The following is a 14,562-nucleotide window of genomic DNA, read 5'->3' on the forward strand; positions in this document are numbered from 1 at the left end:
ATTTTCCTGTGCACTTTTGTAATGTTAGTTGGTTTGGTGGCCAAACTTGTTTATCTAATGCTTTATGAAAGAAAAATGAATGTTGATAAATAAAAAAACAAATATACGGTTTGTAAAATGTTGAACTGTTTGGAAATTCTGTTCCAAAGAAGATCGGTTTTTGCTGAGACCACAGACTTCCTGTGTCGTAATGCTCTCCACCCACACAAAAGAACCTCACAGACAGCAGCCATTCCCAATAAATACAACTTTAATAGAATGATTACAGACCTGATCCAGAGAAACATCACTACATCTTGTGAAATTACAGGACCATATTAGCGTATGTTTATTTCCCCCTACCTCTCGTAAGAAGTTCGGTTGATGACTGGACATGCAGGTGAGGGTGATCTGAGATCTCACCTGCCCTGCCACCTCTGCCTCTCCCCCCTCCCTTCCCATCGCGGTACTAATTTCTAGCCGTTAAAGTCTCTAAACAGACAAATCTCCTGCTGAATTTACTAATTTTGCTCAAACTCCCACACACACACACACCAATGAAAAGACAGTAATACTGATCGTGTTTGCATGATCTCTAGTGCATCCATTAATAAACAGTGCCATAACCGGCTGTAGTTGAAAGATGAGAACATACATACACAGAAACATCCAATTTTCAAGCTCCTTTGAACATAGAAAACAAACAAACGAACAATTTTTTTTTTACACCGGACATAGTTGTCAGTCCCATCAATAGTCTTGATCAGCAGTTACACAGACGACTTCATAAACCATGTCTAAGCTAAAAACTCTCGCTCTCCAGTTAAATGCACTACTCTGCTACAGTCAGCATTGTTAGAGATCATTTTCAGTGTCATTGCCTACTATTGTGTAATAGTGCAATATTTAGATACTTTTAATTGTATGCAACAGATCACATCAATCTGACTTGGAGACTCTGTTGACAGTTTAACAGCAGCAAAAAAGGGGTTATGGATATTACAAAGCATTGCAATCATGTCAGTACATTTGTTCTGGTCCTGTGATCGATACACTTAAGAATAGGCCAGGTATTGAGAGTGCTAAAGATAGCCATTTAACAAACACCAACACAAGGTGACCACATCCAATGAATCGTTTGACCGAATCTCTCTCTGACTGAAATGTGATGTTTCCCTTTATTTTTATTTAATTTTTTTGTTCAGATGAGGCTTAGTAAGACGTTTAGATCAGTAAAAATGTGCGTTTGTTTATCAGAAGCCGAGTGACTTTTACTTTAGTCGAACAGGATCCTTCATATAAAATAATTCACTACCGAAAGCCAAGGAAAAATCTAACTTGCATACAGATACACTTAAGTTCACAAACCCCTTTCACTTTCTAATTCGGACTTCTCCCTACATCCCCATTTCCTCTCTAATCCTCTCTTTTAGTGTCCTTCTACCACAACCCTGTGTCTATGGTTTTTTACAGACCCGTTCGCTGTACATGTGTGCGTGTGTGTGGAGACAGACATAGCAATCGCAATTTGCCCGACATGCAGCTTCAAGTCACTGGAATAAACAGGAATAAATCCCCCTTCTGAACAAGATCAAGAGGAAGAGTGAGGGAGAGGAAGGGAGGAGAGGTGGCAGAAGGGAAGCAGGTTCGGGGGGCGGAGAGAGCAGTGTCAAGGGGGAGGAGCTTGCCGGTGAATAATCCCCGCCTCTCATTCAGGATTCGTCGTTTTCGGCAGGGGGTGTGGTGGCATTAGGGGCTGAGGAGTCCAGGTCAGATTTGTTGGCGATCCGGTCCAGCTCAGCCTGGACATCGGTCAACCCCAACTTGGAGCCTGAGAATGAACAAGATAGGATCAAACTGAATTATACGCTAGCCAAAATTCACATCACGTTATTTGAAAGCAGTATTAACCAAAGCTTTAAAATAATATTTTGGGTTCAATACAAGTTAAGCTTTATCGACAGGATTTGTGGCATAATGTTAGTTACCAAAAAAATTATTTTGACAAAAATTTTTTTATTTTATTTTAAATAAAATGTAATAAAAAAAAAATAGGGTTATGAGTGAAAGGAGGAAAATGGGACCAGTTCTTGGGAAATTTTAAAGTCAGAAATAAAACCTATAAAAGCACTTTCATTTTTCTGTTAAAATCTAAAGCTGTTCAAATCATTTTTGCGGTTGTTTTAGGATTTCGCGCGTTATGTTGCCGTTGTAAAACTGGATATAACTTTACACAAATTTTAAGTAAGAGATTTCACAGTACATGGTTTTATATTAACATGCATATTGTTCACATTATGTGGCCCAATTCACTTCTATTGCAAGTGCCTTAATGTAACCCAGATTTTAGCTTTTTTAAAAGAAAAGAAGGGACAATTCGAAAAATAAATTTTTGTGGTAGTAAACATTGTGTTTGTCGATTGGCATTCACTTGTTTTAAACCCAGAATATTCCTACATCAGTGAGAAGGGATGACAATACACTTAAAACCTTAGCATGTCAGTGTTTGTGAGTCTGTGAGTGAACTATTTAGCTCAAGAGCAAGTGGGAAGCCCAAGTAAGAAAGAGCCTTTGCTTTTCCTATATCAATGTTAAGCAGAAAGATCAGAAATAAGAACTTTTTGAGCTTGAAAGAGAAAAGTAAATACATAGCGATGGAATGAATGGAGATGAAAGACTGTCAATGAACCTTCACACAGACTCACACACGCATTCAGGTTGAAAGCTGCTTTTTTTTTTTTAAAACAAGGAAAATCCAGCCAACACAATAACATTAAGCATGCAGTAAAAACTTTACTAACTGACCATCTGCGTATATAGTGCTTCAAAAGGTACAATTCACAATGCTTAGACAATGTAAATTCAGAAATTTAAGCCAAACAAAAGGCTTTGATCTGATGGGAATGTTATCACTGTTTAAAGGCTTATTATGTCTTAATTCCACTAATTATGTGCTAAAAATTAGCCCTGCAGTGATTGTGGATTGTAATCTAAATTAGTTTGCAAATTAATTGCCTTGGTTTTTGACATGATTCTTTGCCTTTACAGTGCAGGCACCAAACAAACCCATCATTGAATTATTGTCATCTATGTTTAAATATTAGGCAGACACTTTTATCCAAAGCAAATTACATTGCATTTCAGATATATATATATATATATATATATATATATTTTTTTTTATCAATTCATGCATTCACCAGCAGTTTCCTGCTCCAATATAGTGCAACTTAGAAGAGGTGCAGTCACACTAGTCTTTGTAACCTTCTGAACCAATCTATGATGATCTCTGAATCAATCAACAGAAGATATTTGACCAACAGAACATCTAAATGTCATAAGTGGCAATACAGACATTTATAACAAAAGATTTAGAAAAATGAAAGAATCCTAAAAACCATGTATCACCATTTCCACAAATGCAAGCAGCATAATTGTTTTCAACATAAATATTAATAAGAAATGTTTCTTGAGCACCAAATCAGCATATTAACATGTTTTCAAAAGAATCGTGACACTAAAGACTGATGCTGAAAATTCAGTTGTCATCAGAGGAATAAATAACATTTTTAAATATATTAAAATAGAAAAGTTACTTTAAATTGTAATAATATTTCACAATATTACTGTTTTTACTGTATTTTTGATCAAATAAATGCAGACTTGGTGGGCATAAGAGACTATTTTTTAAAATGTAAAAAAATGAGTGCTGTCAAACGATTAATCGCATCCAAAATAAAGGTTTTGTTTACATAATAGTGTGTACTGTGTATATTTATTATGTATATATAAATACAAACACATGCATGTATATATTTAAGAAGAATGTTGTTTATATATTAAATATATGTATATATAATATAATACAAATATATAAATGTATACACATGTAAACATTTTCAAAATATATACTGAATGTGTGTGTATTTATATATACATAAAGTGATTATTAGGCGGCCTTAAACTGTGCAATTGAAAACTCAGCACGAGACAGACAGTGTTAATCACAGAGGAGCAAGATGGGGGCCCGAAACGAAAAAGACAGTGACATATAACACAGGCCAAAGTTATACATGCATAGGTGTGTAAAAGTGCTAAAAGACATTTTTAGCGGATATATATATAAAAAAAAAAGGAAGATGCAGCAGTGGTTAAATAAAAGGATGCAAGTGAGGGACAGTCGCCTGAACACACACCTTAGCGTGGCCAACATCCCCTGGCTAACACACATGATGAAAGACAGTTTAAAGGTGTTAAATATCATGACTGATGAGCAAAGTGCACACAAATGTAGTTGCTCACTCATTCATACCAAAGTACAGAAGAAAAAAAGGGTCAAAAAAATACACTCATACATGTTAACATGGTCACAGTAAGAAAATCAGGGCACAAAATGATGACTGGGAGAGGTCACTGTGGCCAATGAGGTACTTTACCTTTAATTCACTCCCATAAAATCAAGCTGCATTATGGGTTCAAAAACAAATGAAGATGCAAAAGCATAATATGAAAGGACACAAGAGAGTGGGCCATAAAACCACTGCACTTGCTGTTGGTTTTAGAGCTTGTAAGGTGAATGTTAAATCTGTAGAAACCCTTAGTAGGCATGTTAACAAATGTAGTTACTGCCAAACACTTTTTTTCATTCTTTCACCATTTTAAATTTTAAAGGGATAGTTAATTCAAAAATGAACATTTCGTTATCATTTACTCATGTCATTTTAAACCTGTATGACTTACTTCTGTCGGATATTTTGAAGAGTGTTCCAACTGTTTTTGTCCATATAATGAAAGTCAATGGGGTCCAAAACAACAATGAACCCCTCTGACCTTAATTATATGGACAAAAACACTTCAGACATTCTAAAGTATCTTCTTTTGTGTTCCACAGAAAAAAAGTGAGTCACACAGGTTTGGAAAAACATGAGGGTGAGTAAGTACAGACAATTTTTATCCTTTTAAGGAGGTTGAGTAAGCTAATTTGCTCTGTTGAGTTTTGTGCTAGATTACTGGGTTATTACTCAGTAATCTGATGCACTGTGAACAATGAGGGTGACAGCATGTCAGCTTGAAATATTAGTGGGGTTTTTAGCTGCACATGCAGAGGAGATTATCAAATACATTAATTTTACTGTCGCTGATGTCAAAGATCTGGGATGGGAGGATAAAGGTGCAGGAGAGGAGGGTGATGAGGACAAAATAAGGACGAACGAAAAGGGAGAACAGGGGACAAACCTCAGTGACCTCACATGTGTACAACATGAACAAGACTAGATTTGAAGTGTTTTGAAGATAATAATCACACAGACCTGCTCCATCATTTGCAACATCAAGCCTCTATCATCTACTGTGCCAACACAACTATTTCTGAGGGCTGCGAATTATTAATTTTGAAGACATGACCAAAAAAAAACAACAACACTCCAAGGCCCACAGAAACAGGGTGTTTTCATATGCTGACATGGTCTACTGCTTTTATGAAATTGATGTTGAAAAATGATGGAGAGCCTCAAAAACATGCCAGAGTCCAAATTGTATAATATATTAAAGTGAATTTCATCAGATTCAATAGTTGTAAAGGTCATTTTACACAGTATGTGATCAGACTGAGATCTTGTCACCACTAAGGCGGTGTTAAATGTTGTATGCCAGTGTAATGCTACTGCTTCAGCTCAATGCTAGTGTTCTTGAATTAGGTGATAACTGCGAATACCATATTCTGAGTTCCAGTGAGAGAAAAATAAGATTAACTAAATAAAATGGCATTTTCTTCTCCATGTAATATATTATATTCTTCTTAAATTTTGGTAAATTACTGGTGAAAAAGTTATAACGCATCGTGGTACTCTTGTGAATGGCAGCCGAGACTGACATGGAAGAGAAGAAATTGTTGAATAAAGTTTTTTCTTTGCGCACAAAAAGTATTCTCGTAGTTTCATGACATTACGTTTAAACGATGCCACATGAACAATATTAATGATGTCTTTGCTACCTTTCTGGGCCTTGAATGTGGTAGTTAATGTGTTGCTTTCTATGGAGGGTCAGAAAGCTCTCGGATGTTCTCAAACATTTCTTAATTTAATTGTGTTCCGCAGATGAACGAAGGTCTTGCGGGTTTTGGAACGACATGAGGGTGAATAATTGATGACAGAATTTTCATTTTTGGGTGAACTATACCTTTAAATTTCTTTTAAAAACATTTTCAAAAATCTTACAGACCCATCTTTTAAACGGTAGGGTAAATCCCTTCTTACTGGTCAATGATGTTGTGAAAATACAAAATTGTTTACTCCTGCGTGGTGGTACTGAAGTCAACATCTGCCGCCTCATACCATGTAAAACAGGTTTTATATAAATTTTCTGTTTTTGAAATACAAAACTCAAGCTCTCCAAGTCAAAACACTTCAAATTCACCATGATAATGGACACAGATATGAATGGAGGAGTGATATTGTCACAGAGGATCCCTCACCTGACTTGCGGACTGTTCCTGGTGTGTTGCTCCCTCCTCCTGTAGGTTGGCCGCCCGGGCCGGGTGAGCCTGCTTTCTTAGTCAACAGACTGTTGAAGAAGTTAGCCAGCACACCCTCACTCGTCTGACCTCCTGCCACAAGAAATGACAATAAATTAGCACAACCATACAAGCTGAAACTCTAGCAGATACTAGCCTAAACTAGATTCAGGTTGCTACAAAACAGTAACATCTACCGAGCCCTAAGCTGGAATTAAAAACGTGTGTAAAGGAATAAGTCGAAATGAAAGTCTGAAAGAAGTTCAGCAAAGAAACAAGCTTTAATCCCAACAAGCTCTCCTAATCTCCTCCAAACATGGCAGCAATTTTCCTATAATTTTAACCTAAAAGAGTAAAGTCCTTCTTATCTGCATCCTGAAACAATCTCTGGAGACACTAAAAGTGTATTCACGATCACTGCTGCCCAAAACAAACAAGATTTTCACCCATAAGTCTAGACACAAGCTTTGAGGATGGTATCTCATGTTGAAAGTCACATTCTTCCCAAGAAGACAGGGTGGTGAAAATCATGAAACCAGATCCAGAGACTGGATGAATAAATTCCCAAGAACTAGAAAGGTGTGACTCCAAAAGCTGTTGCTCCCAATAGTTGGAAAAATGCAGCCAAGGAGAGAAACTACAGGACGGAATGCAGAGACCGAGAAAGATGGAGAGGAATCGGAGGCATGCATCCTAAATATGGCACACTCTTACACACCTTTCATGTTGGGATCAATCTTCTTGGTACCTGATTGCATGGGCATGACGTTTGCCACGTTAGCCGCCGCCGAACGGTTGGTCGTCCTTGGTGAGCCGGTGGGAGCTCTGTTTGTTGGGTCCTGTTACAGACACATAAAGATAGGTTTTAGGATTATAAAATGTAATAAAATAACAAACAAAAAAATAAATAGTATGAGAGGACGACTAACAAAAGACCAAAGATGAATGTTAAAAATTAGGGATGTAACGATTAACCACGAGCCGGTTGAAAATCGATTAAAATATGTGACGATTCAAATCGGTTGAGATGCTAAACAAATCGCAATTCAATTAGGGGTAGGAGTTTATATGAATGTATGTCTGAGGGGAACTTACTGTCTTTAGAAAAGTTTAGATGGTATTTTTTCTTTTCATTTTGCCTCTGTATAATGCATATTAAAGTTCATAAGTGCAGCGCTGCTTTGTTTACAGCCGAAACCAAGGAAACGCTTTAAGCACCACCTGCTGGCAGAGAGTGAATCTGCGTCTCATTCAGCTCTGCTGTTTCTGTTTCATGCAGATATATTTTATGTATAGTTTCACAAAACTGAAGTCAGACCATTCTGTTTTTGCTTCTAATTTAGAAATTATACAATCTAATTTAGATTAAGAACTGCTCATGTTGAATGTATGCAGCATCTTTGTTTGGATCATAATTAAAATGCAGTGGTTGCCTCTAGAATCGTTACATCCCTATTAAAAATTAAAACAAATAAATCGGCTTGAGTAAAAGTGTCTGTTAAATGCAAATGTCTTGTAGCAGGAAAAGTCTTTATCCAAAACATGATTCAACTGAGTAACGCTGTGGGCTGAAATGTAAATGGAGCGCATGTAAAACACTCACCACTGGTCTTCCTGCAGTGACTGGAGGCTGTTTAGATAACAGAGACTGAGAGCAGGGCAAAGACAGAACAGAAATAATTCAGCGTTTATTTCTTAAATATTCTGGCAATGATTGGTTTATCAAACAAGTTTCATGGATTATTAAAAAACCTCTCAGGTTACTAGACTTACAAATACAGGGCTTGACAGCGAGAGCATGTCAGTCACATTTGAGACAAAAAATATTTGTGCGCAAACTATAAAATATATTTAGAAGGAGCAAATTTAAGGTATCTTAAATTGTATAACAAACATCTTAATTTAAAAGGTCTTACATTTGGGCAAAGAAAAGCAGGAAAAAGGAAACAACCTGTTATTATTAAACTTCAAAAGGCTACGATTTTATTAAATAAATATGTGTGCTGCACATTTCGATGGTGCACATGGTCACACATTCTAAAAGCTTGCAGTTTGCAATAAATGAAAACTGCACATTTATGCCGAGCCAATGATGCTTATGATCAATTTTATATTTAAATTAGAAAAATCTACAAATAGCTAATAAATGTTTACCAAATCAGCATATTATAATGATTTCTGAAGGATCATGTGACACTCAAGCCTAATAATGAGTAATGGCTGCTGAAAAAAAATCAAGAAATGATCATTTTTGTTGATTATGTTATACAATATTATGCAATTACCTGCAACTTTAGTAGAAATACTTGGTCATCTTCAGCTTGAACTTCCTTCTCATGTACAAACTGGAAAGACATATCACAAATGAGCAATCACTAGATTAGAGAGATTCTACAGCTAACTGTATATTGTTTGTTTGTTTGTGTTTAACGCCATTCCAGCTTCTGTGGCTATTTTCATGGCAAGAAATATTATGGCCGAATTCAGCTAACTGTATATCCAGTGGCAAAGATCGAATCAAGCGTGAACTCTTACCTTTCTAATTGGAGGTTTCACTATTACATCTTCAAAGTTGTCCTCTGCTTTTACTGTCTGGAAATTTTCATGCAGGATAGCGATCTTTTTTTCATTGTCCCATCCTGATGGACTGAAAATGAAACACAGATTATATGAACACATGTACCGTTAAAGAAACATTTGATGCAATAAACCCATTTTACTACATTACCCATTTGTATTTAATTAGCTTGTAATAAAAGTCGCATTTATTTCACATTACAAAGATTATGAACAATATGCAATTGATTTTCATTTCATGTTGATTGTAATTCATGTGTTAGTGTGCCTTATGTGAGTCACTTACATAAACACAGAGTCTTTCTCCACCACCTGAGCTGGGATGTTGAAGGGAAAGCCGTATAACCTGTGAACAAGGTATTTATATAACAAGTCTAGATTTTTGTTCTCCTTCATGGATGTGTAAAGTAGTGCTGCTCCATCTGAAAGGTCACTTGTGAAGGAAAAGAACAAGGTGAGGTTACATTTAAGCATGGAACATGCAAGCTCTTCACTTCAGCGATTTTTGGAAAGCAGCCATTATGACGGGTCAGCAGATAATATTCCCACATTCCACTGTTAAGCAAACAAGATTCAATACATCTACCTGTGTAGCCTGTATTCAGATGCACAAAAAATTACACTCGACATTTAAAGATAAAACTGAACATGAAAATAACCTGGCGTCCAGATGACTAAAATGTGCAGGGTGAATTATATTCATCATTACAGCTTTGGTTCAGACATGCTGATGTGTAAGGATACACTGCAAGCAAAAGCGTCGAATGTGAGACTGGATGAAGTCTAAGTGCTCGTCTTTATAATCGTGCTCCTTCTCCAAAGTGCTGATCGCATCACACTACACAGAGAGAGAATTATGAAAGGGAGACTCCATTAACGTACTACTACATCCTTGCTTTGTAACTTGATATATTTGGGCCTTTTAGTGAAAGCAAAAGCAGAACCGACTTGGTAAACAATGACCAGAAATGGCAAGTTTATCATATTCATTGAAATATGTGGGATCCAACAGTCTGAGACGATTCAAAATCAAGTTTAAAGGGGTCATATGATGCTTTTTTAAAGATCATTATTTGGTGTAACAGAATATGTTGACATGCTTTAATGTTCAAAAAACACATTATTTTTCAAATACTTCAAATACTTGTAGGTCCTCTATGCCCCGCCTCTCTCAAACGCTTCGTTTTCTACAAAGTCCCTCCTTCCGACAAGCGCAGTCTGCTCTGATTGGCCAGCTGACCCAGTACATTGTGATTGGTCGAACACCACAAGCACGTGTCGGAAATGTAACGCCTCTTACCATAATCGCATATATGCACAATCAGCTTGTAACACTCCAAAGAGAAAGGAAAACTTGAAATCGCATCATATGACCCCTTTAAATCTAGAAATAAACTGCTTTGAAAATCTGGAAATTTAAAACAAAAGATTAAGTATAGAAAATATATAGAATTCCACACCATTTCTACTTCACCAGTCAAATTTGTGGCATGTGAACTGCATTGTACAAAAGATGTACAAAATGTTGGAGTCAGTAAGATTTTTTTCCCTACAAAATTAATCCTTTTTTTCAGCAAGCAAGCATTAAATTGATTTGAAATGACAGTAAAAAGTTTATAACGTTTACCGTTTAATGCAATTTATCATTTATAAAGATCTGTATTTCAAACAAATGTTGCTTTTTCTAATTTTCTATTCAAAGAATTCTGAAAAATGAATTTTATTTTCCACAAACATTAAGCAGCACTACTATTTATAACATCGATAAAAAAAAATTTTTTTGTAAAAAGATTAGAATTAGAATGACTTCTGAATAATCATGTGACACTGAAGACTGGAGTAATGGCTACTAAAAAAATCAGCTTTGCCATCAGAGCAATAAATTACATTTTAAAATATATCGAAATATAAAACTACTTAAAAATGTAATCATTTTTCACTATATTACATTGGGTAATATTTTACTGTATTTTTAGTCAAATAAATGCAGCCTTCATGAGTTCATATATGACTTAGTTCAACAATTTTTTTAAAAATCTTATTGACCCCAAACTGTTGAACGGTAGTGTGTAAATGCATGCTCCATTGTAGCTGCTCTTTTAAATACAAGTCCCAGGAAGTTCGAGCAGGTGTACCTTAGTGCAGACCACCACTATAGGCAGGCCCAGGTTGTGTGTGAGTGTATTGTCTCCCAGCGGCAGCAGGACGCTCTCTTCCTCGGACTCAGGATTCCTTCTCTGGGGCACAGCTTCCAGGTCACTTCCTGGTTCCATGTATTCCTGAAACTGCTTCACCACTGCATACAAACACAGTTACATTCAGAGATATTTACTGTACTAACTGCAAACCCATTCATGCAAGTATAAGAACTGTCATGCATAGCAATATAAAGGACCATCGCAGATCAAAATGCATCACCACACTAGATCATTCCTACAGGGTACTTAGCATGCGAACACACTCACAATCTAAACACACAGACACACACACAAAGACGCTACTCACATCTGTGCTCCAGCTCTCTCATGGTTTCAGGGGGAACTCTGAGCTTGTCCACAAAATCCCTCACAACGCTGCCCCATTTCTGCAGCGAATCGAGGGCCAGCCAGGGCCGGGACAGATCAACCACAAATAGAACCAGCGAGTCCTCAAGGTTCTCTGTTGATACAGCAAATTTCTGCAGGCCTTTGTGGTACAGGTCCCCATCCAGCACCCATGCATTACACCGTGCATGATCTGACAAAAAGAGTTTGATTAGATTTAGCATGTCTGTATTGAGTTACCTACTGTTGGTCATTAGGCTGCCTCTATACTAAGTATGACAAACGTCACTGATTATTACGCTTGACTGCTTGGGTTGGCAAAACTAATACTTTGAAAACAGTAACCGTATTTATTCTTCAAGTTGACTTAAACAAACATGCTTAATGATGCATTAAAATAAATAAATTGCAAATGACACTAAATAATCTCAGTGCGCAGTTATGGCATCTTTTCTTATTTACGTCCTACACTTTTCCATTTAAATAAAGGACATGACCAATCTACTAAAACATTGCTTCAAAATACTGCAGTGTTAAAAACCGTTCAACGTATTGATTGATTGATTATAGTATATCACAACCAGATTCTCTAATTCAGTGTCATTTAAGGTTATACATCTAAAACTGGTTTATATATTGCCAGTATCAAACTCTAGACAACGATTTAATATTTACCATCGATATCATCATCGTGAACATTGAAATACAGGTACTCTAAGCCTCGGCCCTTCATGTACTCTTCTACACCTTGTAGTTTGGCCACCAAGGTGGTCTTACCAGACCCCACCTCACCTGTAAAACAAGTCAGATTAACACACTGACAAATAATAAAAAAAAAACTAAGAGATTTAGATGCATTTGAATCCTGAAAAAAACATATATATATATATATATAATGCATATTTAATTATGATTATAAACATGCGGCATTTCTCTGTTCCGTTTTTACGCAAATTCTTCATGCAATTAATAAAATAGGCGAATTGAGAATTGGTGGCAGTGTTTTTAAAGCATATAAATTAGTGAAAGCATATGAATAATCTCCAAAAAATATACTCTACCAAAAATTTAGGTTTTGTATAAAAGACGCATTGATGAGCAATATAAAGCTGGAAGAGAAACATAGATCTCAGAATTTCTAATTCTAATTTCTAAAAAAAAAAACACAAGGGTCAAGAATTAACCAAAAAAATGAAGAGACAGAAAAAAATCTGCTGAAAGTGAAAAATGTATCACTTGAACTCAAACGCATAGTGATTTCCTTTGTTTTTGTTTTTATTGTTTTGTTTTTTTTGACAATTTATGGAATTAATGTGAATTAATATATTTGACAAAGACAACACAGTGTGATATATTTTATAGTAATAAAAACGAGATGTCTGCACACTGAAATTACAGCTCCAGAATGTTTGTTAATAAAACAATATCATCTTAATATGGTAAGGAAAAAAACATGGGCAAAACAGTAAAAAAAAAAACAGCCATGAAAGTAATAATAAATTATATTAATAAAGAAGTTTTTTTTTTATTTTTTATATTCTTTCAGTTTGCATGGCCATTTATCATGTCTGACGCCCTATGAGTAAAGCGCACCCACTGAGGCAGCAAACATGAGCCAATCACTGGCTGCGTCTCAAAAACTAGTGAGCTGCCTACCTAGATAGCATTTGTAGTCATCATAGACGGCTAGACAGCACTTTCTAGGCATCACTGGCACATATACAGCCTTTCAGTATGTAAAATAGTTCAAATGCAGCATTTTGTTCCTCGGAACACGCCTATGATGCTGTCTAAGTAGGCGGTACGGTAGACTTTAGGACACGGCCCCTGTCTGAGAGTGCGGATTATCTCTATTCACCAAACCCGACAGTCTGTACCATATACAAATCGTTAAGGCGAAATAAATGGCCAATTATAAAAAATACCGAGTAAAATTCACGAGACTGGCACAAATGTGTTTTGAGCGCGCGGTGTCTGACGGCGACGACTGGAGACAATGACGTGCGCCAATAACAATAACAGCACACTTACAATCACATCAGTGCACATATAGAGTACGTTCAAACCCTTACATTCAGTCAGCATTGTATGTTATTTATTAATAATGTAAAATCGGATGCAGATCAATAGGCTGAAACAGAGCAGACATGAAACAGCAATTTTTGTGACAGGAAAAAAAAAAAACACCCACCCATAACCACCACATTCTTTCCTGACGGCAATTTTGATCGGGAGCGCGTCGACACCTCACTCAATATCGATGACCTGAACGCAGAGGAACACAGGGTGGCATTAGCTGTTAAATCACATCGCTTTATTAAGTATGCATCACTGCGGTCATTGATTCAGGCTGGCCTGTGTGTACCTGCCCGGCTGGGGCAATTTGCAAGTTAGCGGCTAACAACTGTCACATGCGGCTCTGAGCCACCTAAAGCCGCGTTCTGCACATACAGCCGAGGTTGAATAGGGGATAAAAGAACGGGCTAGGCCTACCATAAATTCTGTCCGTCATCCTCCTCGAGGTTTTGGCTTTCGGAAGTGCTGTTATTTACATTTGTGCTAACCGATAGGAGTGTATTTCTGCCCGACGTCGCCATCTTCGCAGGCTTGAGTGACACCCCTGAATGAGCCCCGGATGTATCGCACAGAGCCGAGCGTTGCTTTTCTGCTGGGCGTGGACCACTGCGAGCCGCAATCACTGCCGAGGCTCAGGTTAAAAGAATAGAATAGAATAGAATAGAATCGTGAAAATACTATTTATTAGCATCCATGGTTCCATTGACCATGTATGTATGTAAGTACATCCATGAACACTTTATATTGCACAAAATGTATTTATAGAGTAAAAATATTCTTTAGATTATTAAAATGTTCTTCACACTGAGAAATTTTTTTATTTTTTCATTGAAAATTAGTTGAAGACCCCAAACTTATTCTGGCATCACTGCAAGA

General features: G+C 36.7%; 1 protein-coding gene across 3 annotated transcripts; it reads right to left on the bottom strand.

Annotated features, from left to right (window-relative positions):
* Positions 1-118: 118 nt before the first annotated feature.
* Positions 119-14,277, bottom strand: LOC107706262 (cytoplasmic dynein 1 light intermediate chain 1-like). Of its 3 annotated transcripts, XM_016509933.1 has the most exons (14): positions 14,104-14,277; positions 13,802-13,875; positions 12,286-12,402; positions 11,573-11,803; positions 11,203-11,363; positions 9,812-9,905; positions 9,354-9,489; positions 9,026-9,137; positions 8,776-8,835; positions 8,094-8,138; positions 7,209-7,329; positions 6,452-6,583; positions 5,112-5,130; positions 1,743-1,810 (listed from the first exon to the last, which is right to left on the bottom strand). In XM_016509933.1, the coding sequence occupies exons 1-13, from the start codon at positions 14,205-14,207 to the stop codon at positions 5,123-5,125; spliced, it is 1,395 nt and encodes a 464-aa protein (XP_016365419.1). In that variant the 5' UTR covers positions 14,208-14,277; the 3' UTR covers positions 1,743-1,810; positions 5,112-5,122. The 3 variants fall into 3 exon arrangements, with proteins under 3 accessions (XP_016365417.1, XP_016365418.1, XP_016365419.1); XM_016509931.1 differs by lacking the exon at positions 5,112-5,130 and having other exon boundaries at positions 119-1,810; positions 14,104-14,272; XM_016509932.1 differs by lacking the exon at positions 5,112-5,130 and having other exon boundaries at positions 120-1,810; positions 7,239-7,329; positions 14,104-14,272.
* Between the last annotated feature and the right edge of the window lie 285 nt (positions 14,278-14,562).

This window comes from Sinocyclocheilus rhinocerous, unplaced genomic scaffold (genome assembly GCF_001515625.1).
Source record: "Sinocyclocheilus rhinocerous isolate Xijiao unplaced genomic scaffold, SAMN03320098_v1.1 scaffold53, whole genome shotgun sequence".
NCBI classification, from domain to species: Eukaryota; Metazoa; Chordata; class Actinopteri; order Cypriniformes; family Cyprinidae; genus Sinocyclocheilus; species Sinocyclocheilus rhinocerous.

Excerpts from the sequence above, each read along its gene's own strand:
- LOC107706262 (XM_016509931.1), bottom strand. The coding sequence starts at position 14,207 with ATGGCGACGTCGGGCAGAAATACACTCCTATCGGTTAGCACAAATGTA. Across the intron at positions 8,139-8,775 it reads TATTTCTACTAAAGTTGCAG|TCTCTGTTATCTAAACAGCC; the intron begins GTAATTGCATAA and ends CCCTGCTCTCAG. Across the intron at positions 6,584-7,208 it reads GATTGATCCCAACATGAAAG|GAGGTCAGACGAGTGAGGGT; the intron begins GTGTGTAAGAGT and ends TTCTTGTGGCAG.